This window comes from Odocoileus virginianus, chromosome 23 (genome assembly GCF_023699985.2).
Source record: "Odocoileus virginianus isolate 20LAN1187 ecotype Illinois chromosome 23, Ovbor_1.2, whole genome shotgun sequence".
NCBI lineage: Eukaryota > Metazoa > Chordata > Mammalia > Artiodactyla > Cervidae > Odocoileus > Odocoileus virginianus.
Window position 1 is genome coordinate 52,647,509 of NC_069696.1, and position 22,668 is coordinate 52,670,176.

The following is a 22,668-nucleotide window of genomic DNA, read 5'->3' on the forward strand; positions in this document are numbered from 1 at the left end:
AAACAAAAGAGGAGGAGATAGGGAATCTACCTGAAAAAGAAGTTAGAATAATGATAATAAAAATGATTCAAAATCTTGAAAACAAAATGGAGTTACAGATAAATAGCCTGGAGACAAGGATTGAGAAGATGCAAGAAATGTTTAACAAGGACCTAGAAGAAATAAAAAAGAGTCAATTAAAAATGAATAATGCAATAAATGAGATCAAAAACACTCTGGAGGGAACCTCTGTAGAATAACGGAGGCAGAAGATAGGATAAGTGAGGTAGAAGGTAAAATGGCGGAAATAAATGAAGCAGAGAGGAAAAAGGAAAAAAAGAATCAAAAGAAATGAAGAAAACCTCAGGGACCTCTGGGACAATGTGAAACGCCCCAACATTGGAATCATAGGAGTCCCAGAAGAAGAAGACAAAAAGAAAGGCCATGAGAAAATACTCGAGGAGATAATAGCTGAAAACTTCCCTAAAATGGGGAAGGAAATAGTTATACAGGTCCAAGAAACCCAGAGAGTCCCAAACAGAATAAACCCAAGGCGAAATACCCCAAGAAACATATTAATCAAATTAACAAAGAGCAAACACAAAGAACAAATATTAAAAGCAGCAAGGGAGAAACAAGAAATAACACACAAAGGGATTCCCATAAGGATAACAGCTGATCTATCAATAGAAACCCTCCAGGCCAGAAGGGAATGGCAGGACATAAAGTAATGAAAGAGAATAACCTACAACCTAGATTACTCTACCCAGCAAGGATCTCATTCAGATATGAAGGAGAACTCAAAAGCTTTACAGACAAGCAAAAGCTGAGAGAATTCAGCACCACCAAACCAGCTCTTCAACAAATGCTAAAGGGTATTCTCTAGACAGGAAACACAGAAAGGTTGTATAAATGTGAACCCAAAACAACAAAGTAAATGGCAACAGGACCATACCTATCAATAATTACCTTAAATGTAAATGGGTTGAATGCCCCAACCAAAAGACAAAGGCTGGCTGAATGGATACAAAAACAAGACCCCTATATATGCTGTCTACAAGAGACCCACCTCAAAACAAGGGGCACATACAGACTGAAAGTGAAGGGCTGGAAAAAAATATTTCATGCAAACAGAGGCCAAAAGAAAGCAGGAGTCGCAATACTCATATCAGATAAAATAGACTTTAATATAAAGGCTGTGAAAAGAGACAAAGAAGGACACTACATAATGATCAAAGGATCAATCCAAGAAGAAGATGTAACAATTATAAATATATATGCACCCAACATAGGAGCACCACAGTATGTAAGGCAAATGCTAATGAGTATGAAAGGGGAAATTAGCAATAACACAATAATAGTGGGAGACTTTAACACCCCACTCACACCTATGGATAGATCAACTAAACAGAAAATTAACAAGGAAATACAAACTTTAAATGACACAATGGACCAGCTAGACCTAATTGATATCTATAGGACATTTCACCCCAAAACAATCAATTTCACCTTTTTCTCAAGTGCACAAGGAAGCTTCTCCAGAATAGATCACATTCTGGGCCATAAATCTAGCCTTGGTAAATTAAAAAAAAAAAAAAATGAAATCATTCCAGTCATCTTTTCTGACCACAATGCAGTAAGATTAGATCTCAATTACAGGAAAAAATCTATTAAAAATTCAAACATATGGAGGCTAAATAACATGCTTCTGAATAACCAACAAATCATAGAAGAAATCAAAAAAGAAATCAAAACATGCATAGAAATGAATGAAAATGAAAACACAACAACCCAAAACCTATTGGACACTGTAAAAGCAGTGCTAAAGAGAAGGTTCATAGCATTACAGGCTTACCTCAAGAAACAAGAAAAAAAGTCAAATAAATAACCTAACTACACCTAAAGCAACTAGAGAAGGAAGAAAGGAAGAACTCCAGGGTTAGTAGAAGGAAAGAAATCTTAAAAATTAGGGCAGAAATAAATGCAAAAGAAACTAAAGAGACCATAGCAAAAATCAACAAAGCTAATAGCTTCTTTTTGAAAAGATAAACAAAATTGACAAACTGTTAACAAGACTCATTAAGAAACAAAGGGAGAAGAACCAAATCACAAAATTAGAAATGAAAATGGAAAGATCACAACAGACAACACTGAAATACAAAGGATCATAAGAGACTACTACCAGCAGCTCTATGCCAATAAAATGGACAACTTGGAAGAAATGGACAAATTCTTAGAACAGCATAACTTTCCAAAACTGAACCAGGAAGAAACAGAAGATCTTAACAGACCCATCACAAGCACAGAAATTGAAACAGTAATCAGAAATCTTCCAGCAAACAAAAGCCCAGGACCAGATGGCTTCACAGCTGAATTCTACCAAAAATTTAGAGAAAAGCTAACACCTATCTTACTCAAACTCTTCCAGAAAATTGCAGAAGAAGGTAAACTTCCAAACTCATTCTATGAGGCCACCATCACCCTAATGCCAAAACCAGACAAATATGCCACAAAAAAAGAAAACTACAGGCCAATATCACTGATGAACATAGATGCAAAAATCCTTAACAAAATTCTAGCAAACAGAATCCAACAACATATTAAAAAGATCATACATCATGACCAAGTGGGCTTTATCCCAGGAATGCAAGGATTCTTTAATATCCTCAAATCAATCAATGTAATACACCACATTAACAAATTGAAAGATAAAAAACATAGGATTATCTCAATAGATGCAGAGAAAGCCTTTGACAAAATTCAACATCCATTTATGATGAAAACTCTCCAGAAAGCAGGAATAGAAGGAACAAACCTCAACATAATAAAAGCTATATATGACAAACCCACAGCAAACATTATCCTCAATGGTGGAAAATTGAAAGCATTTCCCCTGAAATCAGGAACAAGACAAGGGTGCCCACTCTCACCACTACTATTCAACATAGTTTTGGAAGTTTTGGCCACAGCAATCAGAGCAAAAAAAGAAATAAAAGGAATCCAGATAGGAAAAGAAGAAGTGAAACTCTCGCTGTTTGCAGATGACATGATCCTCTACATAGAAAACCCTAAAGACTCTACCAGAAAATTACTAGAGCTAATCAATGAATATAGTAAAGTTGCAGGATATACAATTAACACACAGAAATCCCTTGCATTCCTATACACTAACAATGAGAAAACAGAAAGAGAAATTAAGGAAACAATACCATTCACCATTGCAACAAAAAGAATAAAATACTTAGGAGTATATCTACCTAAAGAAACAAAAGACCTATACATAGAAAACTTTAAAACACTGATGAAAGAAATCAAAGAGGACACAAATAGATGGAGAAATATACCATGTTCATGGATTGGAAGAATCAATATTGTCAAAATGACTATACTACCCAAAGCAATCTACAGATTCAATGCAATCCCTATCAAGCTACCAACGGTATTCTTCACAGAACTAGAACAAATAATTTCACAATTTGTATGGAAATACAAAAAACCTCAAATAATCAAAGCAATCTTGAGAAAGAATGGAACTGGAGGAATCAACCTGCCTGACTTCAGGCTCTACTACAAAGCCACAGTCATCAAGACAGTATGGTACTGGCACAAAGACAGAAATATAGATCAATGGAACAAAATAGAAAGCCCAGAGATAAATCCGCATACCTACAGACACCTTATCTTCGACAAAGGAGGCAAGAATATATAATGGAAAAAAGAAAACCTCTTTAACAAGTGGTGCTGGGAAAACTGGTCAACCACTTGTAAAAGAATGAAACTAGAACACTTTCTAACACCATACACAAAAATAAACTCAAAATGGATTAAAGATCTAAATTTAAGAACAGAATCTATAAAACTCCTAGAGGAGAACATAGGCAAAACACTCTCCGACATAAATCACAGAAAGATCCTCTATGACCCACTTCCCAGAATATTGGAAATAAAAGCAAAAATAAACAAATGGGACCTAATGAAACTTAAAAGCTTTTGCACAACAAAGGAGAATATAAGCAAGGTGAAAAGAACGCCTTCAGAATGGGAGAAAATAATAGCAAATGAAGAAACAGACAAAGGATTAATCTCAAAAATATACATCAACTCCTGCAGCTCAATTTCAGAAAAATAAATGACCCAATCAAAAAATGGGCCAAAGATCTAAACAGACATTTCTCCAAAGAAGACATACAGGTGGCTAACAAACACATGAAAAGATGCTCAACATCACTCATTATCAGAGAAATGCAAATCAAAACCTCAATGAGGTACCATTACACACCAGTCAGAATGGCTGCTATCCGAAAGTCTACAAGCAATAAATGCTGGAGAGGGTGTGGAGAAAAGGGAGCCCTCTTACACTGTTGGTGGGAATGCAAACTAGTAAAGCTACTATGCAGAACAGTGTGGAGATTCCTTAAAAAACTGGAAATAGAACTGCCATATGACCCAGCAATCCCACTCCTGGGCATATACACCGAGGAAACCAGATCTGAAAGAGACACATGCACCCCAACATTCATCACAGCACTGTTTATAATAGCCAGGACATGGAAGCGACCTAGATGCCCATCAGCAGATGAATGGATAAGAAAGCTGTGGTACATATACACAATGGAATATTACTCAGCCATTAAAAAGAATTAAAAAGAATAAGTTCTAATGAGATGGATGAAACTGGAGCCCATTATACAAAGTGAAGTAAGCCAGAAAGATAAACACCAATACAGTATACTAATGCATATATATGGAATTTAGAAAGATGGTAATGATAACCCTATATGCAAAACAGAAAAAGAGACACAGATGTATAGGACAGACTTTTGGACTCTATGGGAGAAGGTGAGGGTGGGATGATCTGAGAGAACAGCATCAAAACTTGTAATATTATCAAGTGTGAAACAGATTGCCAGTCCAGGTTGGATGCATGAGACAAGTGCTTGGGGCTGGTGCACTGGAATGACCCAGAGGGATGGGATGGGGAGGGAGGTGGGAGGGGAGCTCAGGATGGGGAATACATGTAAATCCATGGCTGATTCATGTCAGTGTATGGCAAAAACCACTACAATATTGTAAAGTAATTAGCCTCCAACTAATAAAAATAAATGGAAAAATAAATAAATAAGTATTCTAATCACTGTGATTAAAAGTAGTGTAACTTTCTAAATCATTAGAGCGCCTAAGTCTTATGACATTAGCCAAATAATGAGGTAAATACCTTTGTTACGTAGAAGATACAGCAAGCTATCATATGCTGTACACTTTCAAAGCTTGCAAGATGTTTCTTTGACTGGATGACATTTGGTAGTCCTTGCAAAACCACCACACACTTTATCAAGATCTGAAAAATAGAAACACAATGTTTTTTGTTGAAAATATCTTTACTCATTAAAAAAATACCCTATTTAAATCATGCAAGTTTAAGCCATCATATTTTATTGCTGTTTATAATTATGGACCAATTGCTCATCTTGTACAAAGAAGTGTACCCTGAGATAAAATTGATAAATTCAATGTTCAGGTGAGTCCTTCATCTAAAGTAACTTTAAAGCTAGTGGAGAGGATAAAATAAATACAAAAATAGATTAAACAAAGCACACACTGATAAGTACCACAAAAGATACAGGTAAAATGTTACATGTGTACAAGAAACTAAAGATCACATTCAGGCTTAGGAGAACCTTGAAAAAAACTTACAGAGAAGGACTATGTACCATATTAAATATACAGCAATATGGGTACTTGGTATAAGAGCTTCCTTTAAAATAAAACCAAGCACTCATATCCCAGGAAATCAATTAATATTGGCACTTAACTTCCTTAATTACTCTCCATATCATGTGATCCTGAATTTGATCCAGAGCTAGACAATTAAGTTTAGCTTTCAATATTGCCACACACTTCTGAGCAATATTGCTATCAGAAAACCAGGTTTAGATTGCATCAATCTATTCATCATTCAGATTATCCCAAAGGACAAATTAATATATGGAGGTTGGTTTTTTGTGGGCACATTAATTGCTTCAAGCCATCAATCTAATATTATTACTGTTGTCACAGAACACTTATGAATTCTTTTCAGTGCAGCTTTAATTCCTCCCTTCCACCATCACCATCTCCCAACCTACTGTTCCATATCCCTGAATCAAGCTAACCACCTAGCAGTTCTGTAGTTTTCTCTGGGCTCATGTAATCCTCTGTGTGTATGTATGTGTGTGTCTGTGTGTGTGTTCTCCAGTATTCTTGCCTGGAGAATTCCATGGACAGAGGAACCTGGTGGGCTAGAGTCCATGAGGTTGCAAAGAGTCAGACATGAATGAGCGACTAACACTTTCACTTCACTTTCACATGCACTTTCACTTTCACACACAGAGAGAAGTTAATGTTATTTTACAAAGTGAAATTAAGCACACTTTCTGAACTATGCATTTCCCCTTCAGGCATGTTGTGTGAAAAATCCCTCCAAGTCTACAGCTATATATTTATCATCATTTCTAATGGTTGCATAACATTATTTACTGTAAACCAGTCACAATTTTGCAACCGTTTCCAGACCCTTCCTGTTGCACAGTTTTAAGGTTGATGTTTAACAGTCTGGCAGTTCTGGCCATCCTTCAATTACTGCATGTCCTCTTTGTCTCCAACTTTTTTGCCTTCACCAAGAAAGCTACAATAAACATCCTTACCCAGGGAATTTCCTGGCAGTCCAGTGGGTTCAATCCCTGGTTGGGGAACTAAGATCTCACGAGCAACATGGCATGGCCAAAAAAAAAAAAAAAACCACAACAAAAACTACCCTCCTACATATGCAGTTGCCAAAATGAGCAGCAAGTGAGGTGCCAGCTTTGAGATGATACCCAGGGAGGGTGAGGTACCATCCTCCAGGGCACAGTAGACCCTCTAAATCAATGCCATTATGTGGTATTGTGTCCCCAGTAGGTAGAACAGATGGAAGCAATGGGTGGAACTAGGGGTAATTTTAATCTATGGGATAAATCATTAAGAAAGGAATTGCTGGGCTGTGTAAATGTACTTTTTAATTTACTAAAATCTTATTCCACGAGATAAATTACTAGCAGAGGAATTGCTATGTGAGGCATATTTGTTTTTAGTTTTACATTTATTCAGTTTAATTAAAATTAGGTTTGCATTACCAAATTCTAAAGGCTATAACAGTTCACATTTCTCCCATTGATGAATGAGAATGCCTTTGCCCCACATCCTCACCAGCAATAGGAGTTACAGATCTTTTCAATTCTGCTAGTGGTATTATATTGTTGATTTAATGGGCATTTCTATGGATATTCAGAATCTGAGCATCTTTTCCTATGTTTTTTGGCCACTTGGATTTGCTCTCCTATAAACTTTATATTATTATCCCACGCCAATTATTTATTCAGTTGTTAAAAGACTTTTTGTTATATATAGTTACCCTCATTAGTGTTAGATACCTTTCCCAAATCCATAAATTGCCTACTATCTTTGTTATGGCTCTTTTTGCCACACATAGGTTGCCATTTAAATACAGTCAAATATTTCTTATATCTAAGAGTTCTATTTTGGTTAGAGTTCCCCAACACTGACTGTACATGGAATCTCTTGGGATTATTTTTTCCAAAAGTTTTTGCTTTCTTTTACATTTAAGCCTTTAATATATCTGGACTGTTTATATACGGTACAAAGTAGGGGTCAAATTCTACTTTCTTTCAGAGGAATATCCAGATGTTTCACCACCATTTACTAAAAATATCCATCATCTTCCCACTGAATTGGAAAGCCAATTCCATCATACATTACATTGTTCTACAGTGAGGCCTATTTCTGACATCTCTCCCTTGTTCCATTCATCTTTTCCTGCTCTAAACTATACAATTTAATTTAAAAACTCCTTTTCTAAGTCTTTGCCTCATAGCTATAATCCACTTTCTGAGTTAAATGCATCCTGAATCAGTAGGATCCAAGAGGATAACAGGGGACTGCCCTCAACTCAACCAATGAAGCACCAATTGCAGGCATTGTTCCATTGTGGTATCTTTGCTGGAGCACTTAAAAGGGAGTTTGGGTGAGAATGAATAAAAGGAGCATATGTGCGGCTGAGTCCCTTTGCTATCCACCTGAAATTATCACAACATTGTTAACTGGCTATACTCCAGTATAAAATAAAAAGTTCTTCTTTAAAAAAGGAGTGGAGGTGCCTTGAGGTGGCTAATGTTGCCTTTTTTATCTTATTGGACAGAAATAATATGCTATGGGGAAGAAGTATCAGAAGAAGCTCCAGTTCACACCAGGCAGATAAGAACATGCATTTAGAGTTTGACCTAGGGCAATGATAATGCTTCCATTCTCTGACCTAATATTTTATGAAAGGACCTTAACTTTGTGGACATGTCTCAAAACAAAACACTGGACCACTACATCAACAATTCATGTTAACTGAACCTAATAAACAAGAAATGGCAAGTATGTTGAAGATGTGAGATACTTGCCCTCCAGAGGATAGAAATAAACCCTAAGAAGAGTCAGGGGCCTGACGCATTAATGAAATGTCTGGGACGTGCTGAGACATGCCCCCGCTCCAAACTAGGTCTGACATCTCTAACCTCTCCCCTCTAAGAAGAAAGGATGATGGTTTAAGAAGCAGACTGCCGTGTCGTGGAGAAGGGCACGTGGCAGAGCACTGGTGGTCAGCCTTTCAGAACTAAGGGACTCAGCACATGGCTGCAAGGGAATCAATCTCTCAACAGCCAGTGAATTTGGAAGAAAACCCCAAGCCTCGCATGAGACCACAGCTCTGGTCAACACCTTGATTCTAGCCTGATCCTAAGCTAAAATTCTGACCACAGCTCTGGTCAACACCTTGAATTTAGCCAGATGAGATCCTGAGCCAAAGATCCAGACAACCTGTATCCAGCCTTCTGACCTCCAGAAACTATGGGATAGTGAATGGGTGTTGTTTTAAGCCATTGAGTGTTGGTGATTTGTTAGGAAACATATACAACTAATACAATCCCTTCAGCCAAGTCTTATCAACCTGTTTTTCCAAAAATTCCAATTTCACCACAGAGACATCAAGTCTTTTCTTTCTGGTTATCCACCAATATTTTTTCCCCTCAGTGATGGCTTTAACAGTATGCCTTGAATAAATATTGCTGTTTCTAACATTACAAGACCATAAAAATTGAAATGATTTTTTAAAAAACCTAGAAAAGTATGTTACCCATATTTAAATATGGACAGCAACAGGGCTGAATGTTTTCAGGGAAACACATTTTAAATTCTTATTATGTTTTCCCAGACATGTAATTTAAATTATTAAAATTTCTTTCAGTTAACTCACGAAATGTCATAATACTCGTTTTTGACCTATTTGTACTTTCTAAGAGACAGGTTGTATTTTCTTTTCCAAAATGCAGTGTTGACTTGCCTTTGTAAAAAAACACCCTTATGGGGAGGGGGTGAAACCCTTACCTGTACAACAGGTACCAAAACAATATTGTGATAAATGATAGGAGCAAGGAGGCCGTAACACTGAGTCACAGCCTGAAGGGCATAACTGGAATCATTTAGGTAGTTGCTCAGTTCCAATGCCACCAATACTCTCTCACATTCAATTAGCCTAGCAATCTGTAAAGAAACAGGCATTGTTACTCAAGCTGAACACCAGGTACTTAACTTGTGTGTCTCTAATGAGGGAAAGGGTAGGAAATGTGATCCCTGTAACTTAACAATAACATGAATGTTGATATAAAGAAAAACCTAAATTCAGGAACAACTCTAACTCCCCAGTAATGCTATTGATACATACGAATGACACGATCTTAGAATTAAACCTAAAAATTTTTTATGAATTACAATCAAATACCACTAATAACAGAAAAGGCACCAATCTTTTTTGATTGGTAAGATAAAATCTTGGCTATATTTTAGGAGGAAAACTCTAGCTTTTTCAAAAACATAACTATGACAAATAATAATTAAAATACAGTATTGCTGTAATATGGCCTCCACTTGATTAATAGAGTCTATTTCTCTTCTGGATTTGTGAGAAAATGGTAAATTTTTTGTAGACCAACCTATCTTCTATTATACTTCTGCTACTTAAAGCAAAATGTAAAGTTAGGCTTTTTGTGATTAAACATCACTTAAGAAGAGTAAGAATCCTATCTTACTCCTTTCTGTTTCCTGGGAAGAGATTTCATTTAAAGAAAACAATATGAGGGGCAACCAGAAATTTCTATACAGCAAATTGTTATTGGAATGCTAGTCCAGCATTCTGGAATTGATGAAAAAAAAAAAAAAAAAAGAAGCTGAATGCAGCTTAGTAGGAACAGGTCAATGGCTATGAATGCTTGGGCTCTACAAGATTGTGAAGTTGTCTTAGGCAGAGAGTCATGTTTGTTGGTTTGTTTTTTTACCTTCATACCCATAGAAATTGGCACAGTTTCATGGAACAAGTTATTGGCTAATTAATTAATGAATAAGTGGATGGGTAGAAAAAAGCAGCTATAAAAGAAAATCTAAAATTACAAAAGTCTCCATATATCTAAAGTAAATAAAGAAGGAAGGGAGGAAAAGAAAAGTGAACCTCAATTTAGATTGAAAAAAAATTATGTAGGATTGTTACTAAAAGCAAGAACATTGTAAGGCTGTAGGTGTAATAGAACAATATTTATAAGTACCTTGAGAACATATCAATAGGAAATAAGTTAAATTCCTGCCTCTGCACAGGATGCAATATTATAGTTTTAAAAAATGTACCAGATGGAAATGTACCAGCATGAAAGTATGTCCAAGATCAATTATAAAAAGTATTCAAAAAGCAAGTTACAGAACAGTGAGTCGATCATGATTCCGTTTTTGTAAATAATAATAGCATATTTGTCTATGCATATTTTTAAAAATGGGAGAAATCACATGAAAACAAGAATATAGTATTCTTAGGGATAATAGGATTCTAATGGGTTTCACTTTATACATTATACATTTTGAATATTTGAATTTATACTACTTTTATACAGGAATATATATATATAAATAGAAAAGAAGGGGGGACCATGAGCCTAGGCCTGTGAAATCTACAAACAATATCAAATAAACCAGCATAATCATACAAAGGTCTCTCAGTCCATTCACAAGCGAGGATATATAATCCTCACAGCTCATAAACTTGAAACATCAAGAAACAAATCAAGGGAAATCAATGCATTTGCAATGATTTTAATTCACTTACTTGTTGAGAAGGGAAAATCTCATTGCCTTTAATATTATCACAGAAAAAATTTTCTTCTTTAATTTTAATGTCACTTGTTACAAAAATATTTCTAAGAAAAAGATATAAGAGAATTGAAGAACTCTCTGCCAAAATATCTGAATGTAATCTGCAAAAAGAAGTAAATGATGTTACAGGTATAAGGTGATTTAGTATGTGAATTCAATTTTGTAGATTGACTTGTTATACCAACACAATTATCCCAAGATAGCAGCGAAAGTCAGAGAAGGAAATGGCAACCTACTCCAGTATTCTTGCCTAGAGAAGCCTGTGGACAGAGGGGCCTGGTGGGCTGCTGTCCGTAGGGTCGCACAGACTCGGACACGACTGAGCGACTTAGCAGCAGCAGCAAAAGTATGTAACATAGCAGCTCTTGCACAGCTGTTTAAATTGAAATTAAAGACTATTCTTAACAAGTTCATAACTAAGAAAATCAAGCTGTGGATGTATATCATGGATATATAAAACATAAACCACTGGCAAAATTTTCTGATTCTAAAATACATAGCTCTTTTCTATCAATATAATTGAAATCATTATAGATACTCAGAAGTTTGGAAAATAGGCCCAATATTTCAATCAATAAACTTTCTGCAAGTGAGGGTTATTCATAGCAAAATCAGCGATGGATGAAGAGAAGTGGAGACAGTTTGGGGCTTCACTGGTGGCTCAGATGGTAAAGAACCAGCCTGCCAATGCAGGAGATGTAAGAGATGTGGACTTGATCCCCGGGTGGGGAAGATCCCCAGGAGAAGGGAATGGCTACCCACTCCAGTATTCTTGCCTGGTGAATCCCAAGGACAGAGGAGCCTGGTGGGCTACAGTCCATGGGATCGCAAAGAGTCGGACACAACTGAGCAATTAACACACTGCCCCTCCAACTGTCCCAAATCTGCCCCTGAAGTGTGAAAGTGTTAGTCGCTCAGTCATGTCCCGCCAGGCTCCTCAGTCCATGGAATTCTTCAGGCAAGGATACTGAAGTGGTTAGCCATTCCCTACTCCAGGAGATCTTCCCAATCCAGGGATCAAACTCGGGTCCCCCACAGTACAGGCAGATTCTTCACCATCTGAGACATCTTGGGTTCTAAGAAGGGCCCAAACCTTCAGAATATCTATGCTTTACTTGTTGGAAGTAGTTTTACATATACCATCTCAACATGAACTTGAAAATAAATTAACTCCAGGCTTCACAGACAACACTTGTCTTTTCAATAAGCAAATTAATATTTTAAAAGAACATTTCTAGTTACCTTCTCTGTGTAATAGTCATTATATTGCTTAAACAAATAATGGATTGGTCACCCTGAGGTGGTGAAGCAACAAAATAATCCCAGACTGGTGAGAAAACTTTCTTAGCCAGATCATAGTTACCAGTCTGATAGGCGACCTGCAACAGAAAGCACATTCTCTTAGGCATTACTTGAGTTTGGGGAGTGTACACTTTCAACAAGAATTCTGACAAGGCCCAATCCCACTCTAACTCCCTGCAGTTGTTCACACTGGCTGTCCTGCTCTACAGGGCCACGGCAAGGGAGAAACACATTTTGAAATCTCTTTCATTTCTAAATTGCATGGAAATTTGAAACTCTGTAAGGATGTTTCAAATTCTCATAAGCAAAACAAAGATCACATCTGAGCCAAATTAATTTCATTTCCATCTATCTCAGCAGTGCACTCCATTTATTACAGACACTGTTATAATGAACAATCTGTTCCAAGAGAAACAATCAGATTTCCCAAACCCAAAATATGAAATATACTTCATTCTTCTCTGGTTCTGACTGATGCTTTCAGAACTTTTTTTGCAACAAAGGCTTCAGAGCTGAAAAGAGTGAGGAATAAAACACCATAATGTGTTTTTAAGTTTCACACATTCACCATTTGGCGAAATAACTGATTTCACTGAAAAAACCTAGAAGCGTGAAAGAAAAAATCATCAACTTAACCTATATCTTTTGGGATATATTTCTTTAACTATATCTCTAAAAATCCAAATATGTATAATGACATGAAATCACACCACATGAGTTACATGCTGCTTCAAATTCTCAGTAGAAGCAGGTAGAGTATTAAGTATGAATAAATTCATTAAGTATGTAAATGACATGTTGCTAGACTATATTCCACACAAGGGAATAGCTTACAGGGCTAGAACTTTTAAAATCTGCCAAGTCAATACTCATAATCAACCAACCAGTAAACTTTTATGAAGTTTCTACTTGGTGCTAAGCACTGTAAATCTAGATTCTTCAAAGCTTAAAACAATTTCATACTCCATGAAACTGTAATCAAGTTACAGTGGTAAAACACATGAAATTACAGAAAAATTGCAAATTATCACATCATAATTGTGGAGACTTAAAAAAGGAGAAATGAAGACTTCAAGAAGGAATCAGGGCTTGATGTAAACCCTAAGGCAGGGATAAGGTTCAAATGGGCACAGCTTAGATGGAACCTGAAAAAGGTCCTGTGAAGGAAGTTGCCACAGGGCATTTGAGACTGGAAAGACAGGTCAGAATCTGAAGAAAAGCAGGGCTTCCCTTGTGGCTCAGCTGGTAAAGGATCTGCCTGCAATGCAGGAGACCTGGCTTTGACCCTAGGCTGGGAAGGCCTCCTGGAGAGGGGAACAGCTGCCCACTCCAGTGTTCTGGCCTGGAGGATTCCATGGACTGTACAGCCCTTGGGGTCACAGAGTCGGACACAACTGAGCGACTCGCAGTCACTCAGGCAGTATCGTGGGCTTCCCTGGTGGCTTAGTTGGTAAAGAATCTGCCTGCAATGAGGCGGACCTGGATTCAATCGCTGGGTTGGGAAGATCCCCTGCAGGAGAACATGGCAACCCGCTCCAGTATTCTTGCCAGAAGAAACCATGGACAAAGGAGCCTGGCGGGCTGCAGTCCGTCGGGATCGCAGAGTCCACACGACAGGAGCAACGAGGCGCAGCACAGGCAGTGTGACTCCACAGGTAAAGTGGGACAGCATTTCAGAAAGTCTTAAAAATCAGATGTGTGTGTGCGTGTTTGCTCAGTCATGTCCAAATCTTCGCGACTCCATGGACTGTAGCACACCAGGCACCTCTTTCCATGAAATTTCCCAGGCAAGAATACTGGAGTGGGTTGCCATTTCTTTGTCCAAGCAATCTTCCTGACCCAGGGGTTGAACCCGCATCTCCTGCATTGGGGGGCAGATTCTTTACCACCGAGCCAAAGCCCTGAAAATCAGATGGAAGTATTTAAAGATATCAGGTCCTGGACCAAGCATTTCACATGCATTATTGCATTGATTCTTCATTACAGCTCTGTGAAGTGAGCTCTATGAGTGTCCTTGTTTTTCAGATAAGGAAACTGGGGTATTGACAAGTAGAATAATTTGTACAGAGCCAAATACACAGTAAAAAAAATAAATAAAATAAAATGAAAAAGTAGAATCAAGACTTAGTGTGATTGATGAGGTCCCTTCTCTGGGCCACATTGGGCAAATGAAAAAGTTGGACTAAGTGGTCATTAAAACACCATTATAATTCTAAGATTCACCATGGAAAATGATAACAGATGAGGTGTAAGGGAGTTGGTGAAACTATAACTGAATGTTCTTTCCTTTTAAAATAGAGCCTTTTAAAAATAGTTATTTCTGAGTCACTTTGCTGTACCACAGAAATTGGCACAACACTAAATCAACTATATTTCATTTTTTTAAAAAAGGGCGAAAACATAAAAATAACTATTTGCTCAGTCAGTGGACGTTGCAAAACAAGAAAAATGCTACGATGATATTAAAGGTTTATAAGTTCATGAGTCTGTGTGAGTTAACAGAGGAGCATTTGATATTCACAGGTTCACAGATGGTTAAGTAGTAGGCATGTGCAGAATAGACCTTAGAGGGGGCGAGGTTACAATGAGAAAGAAGCACTAAAAGAGGGACCTCCCTGGTGGTCCAATGGCTAAGACTCCACAGTCCCAATGCCGGGGGCCTGGGTTCGATCCCTAGTCAGGGAACTAGATCCCAAAATGTTTACGTGGGTTTTTCCATAAGATGCTATGGAACAGACATTTTGGCCAACCCAATACATTCCTCTCCAGCACCCTGGCAAGCTCCTCTTCTCCTCAATCTCATGATACCGGCGTGCCGCAGGGCTCAGCCTTCTGACCTCTCCTCTCCTCAGCACCCATGTCCTTGCTGCTGTTACCCAGCCCCACGGCTGTAGTTGTCACACGACTACTCTCAACTACTGACCACTCAACAATTCTCTCTGAATATCTAATAACATCTGACCTTAACATGCCCCCAGCTTAATTTCTGATCTTTCTCTGCACCACTCACAGCCATCCCCAACTCAGCTGTGGTCCAAGTCTGTCCTTCCAGTCAGTTGGCTAAACACCTTCAAGGCATCTCCTATTTTTCTCTATCCATTGTTTCCAACAGGAATTCTTGTTAACTCCTCCTTCAAAATACATCCAGAATCTGGCCACTTCTCGTCACATCAACTACTACACCTGGCCAAGCCACCCCCACCTCTGACTGGACGCCAGCAGTAGGTATTCAACAGCTCCCTCTGCTCCCACACTCATGCCTCATGGTGTCTGCACGACACAGCAGCCAGGGTGAGCCTCTGAGAAAGAAGCCACGTTATGTTGTCCTGTCACATCAGACTCTCTCCAGTGGCCATTCAAGTCACTCACAGTGAAAGCCTTACTTGCTACAACAGCCTGGAATTCTCATCACGATCTACTTCCCCCCATCCGCTCACCTTTCACCTCCCTGAGCAATCCTTTGGGCCTCTCTGCTCCAGTCATCCTGGCCTCCTTACTCTTTATGTTATACCAAGTACAGTTCTGGAATCCTTCAGGCCCTTCTTCTAGCTCTTTCTGTGGGATCTTCCTTCTCCAGAGCTGCTCCCTCACCTCCTTCAAATGTCTGTTCACATCTCATCTTCCAGATGACACTTTCTCTGTTCAGCTTACTTAACACTGTAACACTGTAATTTACCTTCCTTTATCCCACTTCACATTTCCAGTTCCTCTGACTGTACTCTACACTATCTTTCCACAGGACTTGCCTTCTAACATACTATTAATAGGCAATCTATTTCTTTACTATGTTCATTGTCTATTACCTACCTCCTACCATGGCATTTTGCTCACTTAAAACAGTGGTTCTCAAAGTATGGTCCCTGAACCATCAGCATCTGCCTCACCTATGAACTTGTTAAACATGCAGACTTTACAGGTCCTATCCCACACCAAGTGAACCATATACTCTGTCAGTGGGGGTAGCAATCTCTTTAGGCCAGCACTCCAGATCTTTCTGATTCAGGCCCAAGTTTTAGAATCACTAGCCTAGAGCAATGCCGGACACAGAGTAAGCACTCAATAATAATGTGTTACATGAACTTAAAATTCCCCTTTTCCTGATAATTTCCCTCTCTATACAGAAGAGAACATCCAGGAGGTGTGCTATAAAATAACACAATTGACTGGCCCAGGGTGAGTGCCTGACCCAATCTGGGTCCACAGCAAAGCAAAATGGACCCCATACATACACACACACAGTCTGCTTCAGGTATTAAGGCTGAAGACATTATGTGCACCATGAGGATCTGAAAGAAAGTTTATTATTCACACAAGGGACTCCTTGGGAGAGTCCATGGGCAGGCACAGGCAGACCCAGGTTAACCTGGGCAGAGCAGAAGGAATAGATTGGGCTTTGTTAGTGGCTGGACTGGGCACAGTTCCTGCCAGCTGGAACATTTAAATTTCCTGCAGGCACCAAAGGAGAAGGTGAAGTCAGAAACCTCCTTAGTAGCCTGCTCAGATGTGGGGCCAAAGGAACAAAGAAGGGTGAGATTTAAAAATAAGTCAATGGCCAAACATTAAAAATGAGATCAGACTCTTTCTTACATTGGGTGAATCAATGCAGGTCTCTTTTCCAGAAATTTGGAATCAAGATTAGGACATAGCTAACCAGTCTGAGAATATGGCTGAAATAGAGGAATATACACAAACACTCAAGGGGCTGCCATATTCCCTCCAGAGATGGAAAGGAAAACCAATATTTAAAGAGAGAAAAAGAAAGCAAGTGTATAGAGAGTATCAGAGGTATGAGGCTTACAGCTGCCTGAACTTTGCAGCCTTCCCAGGGCCTGGCTGCATTTCCCCAAGGGAAGCTTTCTTGCAATCGGGGTCTTAACTGAAACCATAAGTCAAAATCAACTACAATGAGGGTTACTGCTGTGGGGATGAGACTGATTTTAAAAGATGCATTTTTTTCTAGAATCCCATTCACTAGAAAACAAACATTGGATTTTTGTTTGTTCAAAGAGGGAAAAGAAGAGTTGATACTTCTTATAAACTTTAAAAATGGGGATGACTACCTTTTACCTGGTAGCCCTATACTTTTTAATGGTCATAGACAAAAGGCAAACCTCTATTAATAAAAGTGTTTCAGTGAATTCATATATGAACTGGAAAAAATGTACAAATTTCAGTTTCCTGCCACCATTGTGATTCCTGACCCAACATCAAACTCTACTGCTCCCACAGATCATGACGACCTGTGGAGTGCACCAACTAGGAAGAGAATAGATGGGAGAGATGTAAGCTCTGGATGAACTTGGCACATTTTAGATGGTGAACCTGGACAGAGCCGTTGAAAGGCACGAGCTGGTTCAAATGGCAGGCTTACCATCTACCAACAGAGTCCAGTTCGGTTCAGGTGCTCAGCCCTGTCCAACTGTCTGTGACCCCATGGACCGCAGCACGGCAGGCCTCCCTGTCCATCACCAGCTCCCGGAGCCCACCCAAACCCATGTCCATTGAGTCGGTGATGCCATCCGACCATCTCATCCTCTGCTGTCCCCTTCTCCTCCTGCCCTCAATCTTTCCCAGCATCAGGGTCTCTTCCAGTGAGTCAGCTCTCTGCATCAGGTGGCCGAAACATTGCAGTAACCTTGGGCAAATCACTTAACCTCCCTAAGACCCTCTGTCTGGAATAAAATGAGATTGGCAGAGGAAGGGTAAATTCATCTGTTTCCTGAACCTGAAAGTAATAATACCACCTCTTTCTTTAGAGTTGCTGTAATCAATGGAATAATGAATGTTAAAATGTCTGTCAGGCAACAGTTTTTCAATAAATGATATTCCTCACTTTCTCATCTCAACAAGTCATAGTGCCCACTTGCTATTTGATTTAGTAGTTCAATAATCCAGCAGTATGTGGCATTTGGTCGTGTATCCGTTTTACAGATAGGGAAATTAAGACCAAGCAATTTGCCTAAAATCTTACAATCTTGCTCACAGATTTCTAATTGTCTATATTTTATATCACATTATCTAGTCATTCCCAACTTAAAAGGGAATAATAAAAAGAAATGAGGCTATAAAGGGAATGAAATTGGAAAATAAATGTAGACAATATATAATTCATAAAGGTTCCTCAAAAAATTTTCCAGATAGCCTAAATTATTATAGTTTCCTACAGTAAGAGAAAAATCTAGTAAAGATTCACCTGACTTTATAAACTTTTTATTTATAAAATAATGTTTAGTAAAATGTATAACCAAAAACTCTAAGTTATTCATAAACATTTAGCAAAATAACTCCATATTTTACTATAAAATATTTGTGATAATATTTTTTAAAGAACAGAATTATCTTGAAACTAAAAACTAGCCACTCTTATAAAAAACAGCAGCTTTTCATCACAGTTCCAAAAGAAAGGTACGTTTTCCTGCTAAAATTTAAAAACTTAAACTTAAATTTTAAATGGAGGAAATTTTGCTTATCCAACTTAACATTATGAGAGAGAATGCTCTCAGACTGTCATAAATGAACTACAGTACTGCAAATATAGTATCAGTAAAGAAACACAGGCCATTACTTTATGACACTTCTCATTATCCTAGCAGTATAGCTAGGACTTCGTTTTATTAACTTTCAATGAAAGTTATGCCAAATGAAGCCCAAGAGTCAAACCACTCCCTGGAGAAAAATTAGACCTTGATGAAATATTCGGTGCCTTACTTTGAAATAACTCCATCACTGCAAATTAGGAAATATATTAGATTCCAAAGAAATCAAAACATCAGAAAACCATGAGCCCAAATGACATGCTAAACCAATGCTAGACAAATCCTAGCAATTCTCTCAATTAAATTTTCTTTGAAAAATATGATAATATAAAATTCCAGTTAGACTTTAGCCTATAATACTAATCAACTATTAAGAGGAAAAAATAGCACAATAGAAACAGGATAAAATTTAGAAGAGTCAACAATAAACTTAAAATTATATGCTTGAGACTTGGGTCAATGAGTCATTTTTTTCTAGAATCCCATTCACTGGTAACATATTTTAAGTCAGGCAATTATTTCAGCAAAAATGTCAATTCACAAGTATATCCAGAACTAGGAACCACAATAATATTCATTAAATGCCTACTGTGGGGTAAGTGCTATGGTTAAATGTTTGACATGCATAATTCCATTTAATACTCATAACAGTTCTGGGAGGTAACTACTATTATTATTCCACTTCATAGATGAGGGTTAATTGACTGATATCACACAGCTAATGTGAGGATCTGCACCTTAAATTCAGGTCTGTCTCTATGCACCCAGAAAATTCACTTCTATAAACTGATCCTAAGAAAATAATCATAGATGCAGTGAAAGATGCTCAATGTCCCCAATTAGTAGAGAAATACAAATCAAAACTACAATGAGGTATCATCTCACATTGGTCAGAATGGCCATCATCTAAAGTCTACCAACAATAAACGCTGGAGAGGGTGTGAAGAAAGAGGGAACCTTCCTACACTGTTGATAGGAATGTAAATTGGTACAGCCACTATGGGAACTGGATGGAAGTTCCTTAAAAAACTAAAAATAGGACTAGTTTATGATCCAACAACCCCACTCCTGGGCATACATGTGGAGAAAAGTATAATTTGAAAAGATTCATGGGCCCCAGCGTTCACTGCAGCACTATTTATAATAGCTAAGACATGGGAACAACCCAAGTGCCCAACAACAAATGATTGGTTTAAGATGTAAGGTACACACACACACACACACACACATGCAAATAGAATATTACTCAGCCATAAAGAAGAATAAAATATTGCCATTTGCTGTGACATGGACCGACCTAGAAAATATTATAGTAAGTAAAGCAAGTCAGGATGAGAAAGACAAATACCATGTATCACTTACATGTAGAATCTAAAATACAATGCAAATGAACTTATCTACAAAACAGAAACAGACCAACAGACATTGAGAACAAACTTAGGGCTACCATAGGAGGAAAGGGATAAACTAGGTATGTGGGATTAACAGCTATGAACTACTATACAGAAAATAAACAATCATCAAGTATTAACATTTACTGTATAGCACAAGGAACTATATTCAATATCTTAAAATAACTTACAGTGGAAAGTGATCTGAAAAAATACATATATATATATATATATATATATATATATAAAATCATGTTGTTGTACACATGAAACTAATACAATATTGTAAAACAACTGATATATATTTTTTTATTGAAGAACAATTATTTATAATGTTATGTTAGACTCTGGTGTATAGCAATGTGATTCAGTTGTATAGACACATATTCTTTTCCATAATCTTTTCCATTATGGTTTATTACACAATACTGAACACAGTTCCCTGTGCTACACAGTAGAACCTTACTGTTTCACTATTTTACATACAGCAGTTTATACCTGTTAATCCCAAACTCTTAACTTATCCTTCCTCCACTCCCTTTCCCCTTAGGTAACCATAAGTTTGTTTTCTATGTCTGTGAGTCTCTACTTTTGTTTCACAAACAAGTTCACTTATGTCATGTTTTAGATTCCACATACAAGTGCTATCATATGGTACTTGTCTTTCTCTGTCTGACTTACTTCACTTAAATATGATTATCTCCGGGTCCATCCATGCTACATGGTTGCCATGCTACAAATGGCATTATTTCATTCTTTTTTATGACTGAGTAGTATTCCAGTGTGTATGTGTGTATATGTGTATATACACACACATATATATACTACATTATGACATTTTTAAGATGCAATACCATACAAATGTTAAAAATTATGTTTTGAAACAATACTTAATGGAATGGAAAAAAGTCAATTATGTAGTAAATAACAATCAGATGTAAAATAATATGTACACTATGACTAAAATTATATATTATACATAAATTCACATATGTGTATATGTGTATTTGTATACATACAGGCTTCCTAAGTGGTTCAGTGGTAAAGAATCCTCCTGCCAATGCAGGAGACGTGTGTTTGAACCCTGGGTGGGGAAGATCCCCTGGAGATAGAAATGGCAACCCACACTAGTATTCTAGCCTGCGAAATCCCATGGACAGAGGAGCCTGGTAGGCTACAGTCCATGGGGTTGCAAAAGAGTTAGACACAACTTAGCAACTAAACAACAATGTATACATATGCATGCAAAGAAAAGGGTATATCTGGATCAGGGCTTCTCAGCCGTGACACTACTGACATTTTGGACCAGATAACACTTTGTTGAGGGAAGGAAATGCTGTCCTTTGCATTGTAGCATGCTTATCAGCATCCCTGGCCTCTACCTTCCAGATGTCAGTAGCACTCCTCTAGATGGTGACCACCAAAAATGACATATGTCCCCTGGGGGCCTAAACTGCTTCAGGTTAAGAACTACTACTCTGGTTGACAGGAAAACAGGCAACACTTATTTCCAAAATTCTAAAATCAGTATGTGTTGCACTTAAATATTATTTAATGCAGGAAAATAAATGTTATTATATACAGCAAACTCATGAGTGAGAGAAATAATGATTTATATTTTAGGAGACTAAACTGTGGTCAAGGAAAATATGTATTACAGGAGCTTCAGAATATCTGCTGTGACTGTTTTTTCATCAGAAATTACTTAGCAACTGGTTAACAGGAAAAAATTAGGAGAAATCTCATCTACCTGCGTCAATAACATCCGAGTAGTAACAGCAGAAAGAGGTGGATAAATCAGAATTGGTTTAGTTGTCTCGCCAATAGCATCACCAATCAGCTTTCCACTAGAACAGTAAGCCGCAACTGCAAAGACGTATTTTTCATTGGTTTCTAAACCTTTTACCTCAAAAACGCTTTTGCCATCCGCTGGTATCTATTAACAAAAACATACTTCAAGTTACACATGGAAAATTAAAGTAAGGGTTTTTTTAATATAATTAAGTGATCTTTATAGGTTTTAAAAAAAACAACAACCTTTCCATTTACTGTTAAGATTTTAGTTATGACTCAAGCTGAAATCAAGAGAAATTCACTGAAACAGTGATTACATATAGGAAAAAAACCCAGCAACACTCAGTTGTAATTAATGAAACTTTTTGGTAAGACTTCCTGACATTCAACTG

The 22,668-nt window shown here is 37.7% G+C and overlaps 1 protein-coding gene across 8 annotated transcripts in view; it reads right to left on the reverse strand.

Annotated features, from left to right (window-relative positions):
* Positions 1-22,668, reverse strand: part of CFAP54 (cilia and flagella associated protein 54) — a 298,472-nt gene that overhangs the window by 200,990 nt on the left and 74,814 nt on the right. For 7 of the 8 annotated variants that reach the window (XM_070454138.1, XM_070454135.1, XM_070454140.1 and 4 more), the window contains 5 exons: positions 22,233-22,418; positions 12,496-12,632; positions 11,207-11,354; positions 9,445-9,600; positions 5,195-5,317 (listed from right to left, as the gene is read on the reverse strand). In XM_070454138.1, coding sequence (XP_070310239.1) covers positions 5,195-5,317; positions 9,445-9,600; positions 11,207-11,354; positions 12,496-12,632; positions 22,233-22,418 — 750 coding nt within the window. The remainder of the gene's footprint in view (positions 1-5,194; positions 5,318-9,444; positions 9,601-11,206; positions 11,355-12,495; positions 12,633-22,232; positions 22,419-22,668) is intronic. The other variant, XM_070454137.1, reaches the window with a different exon arrangement.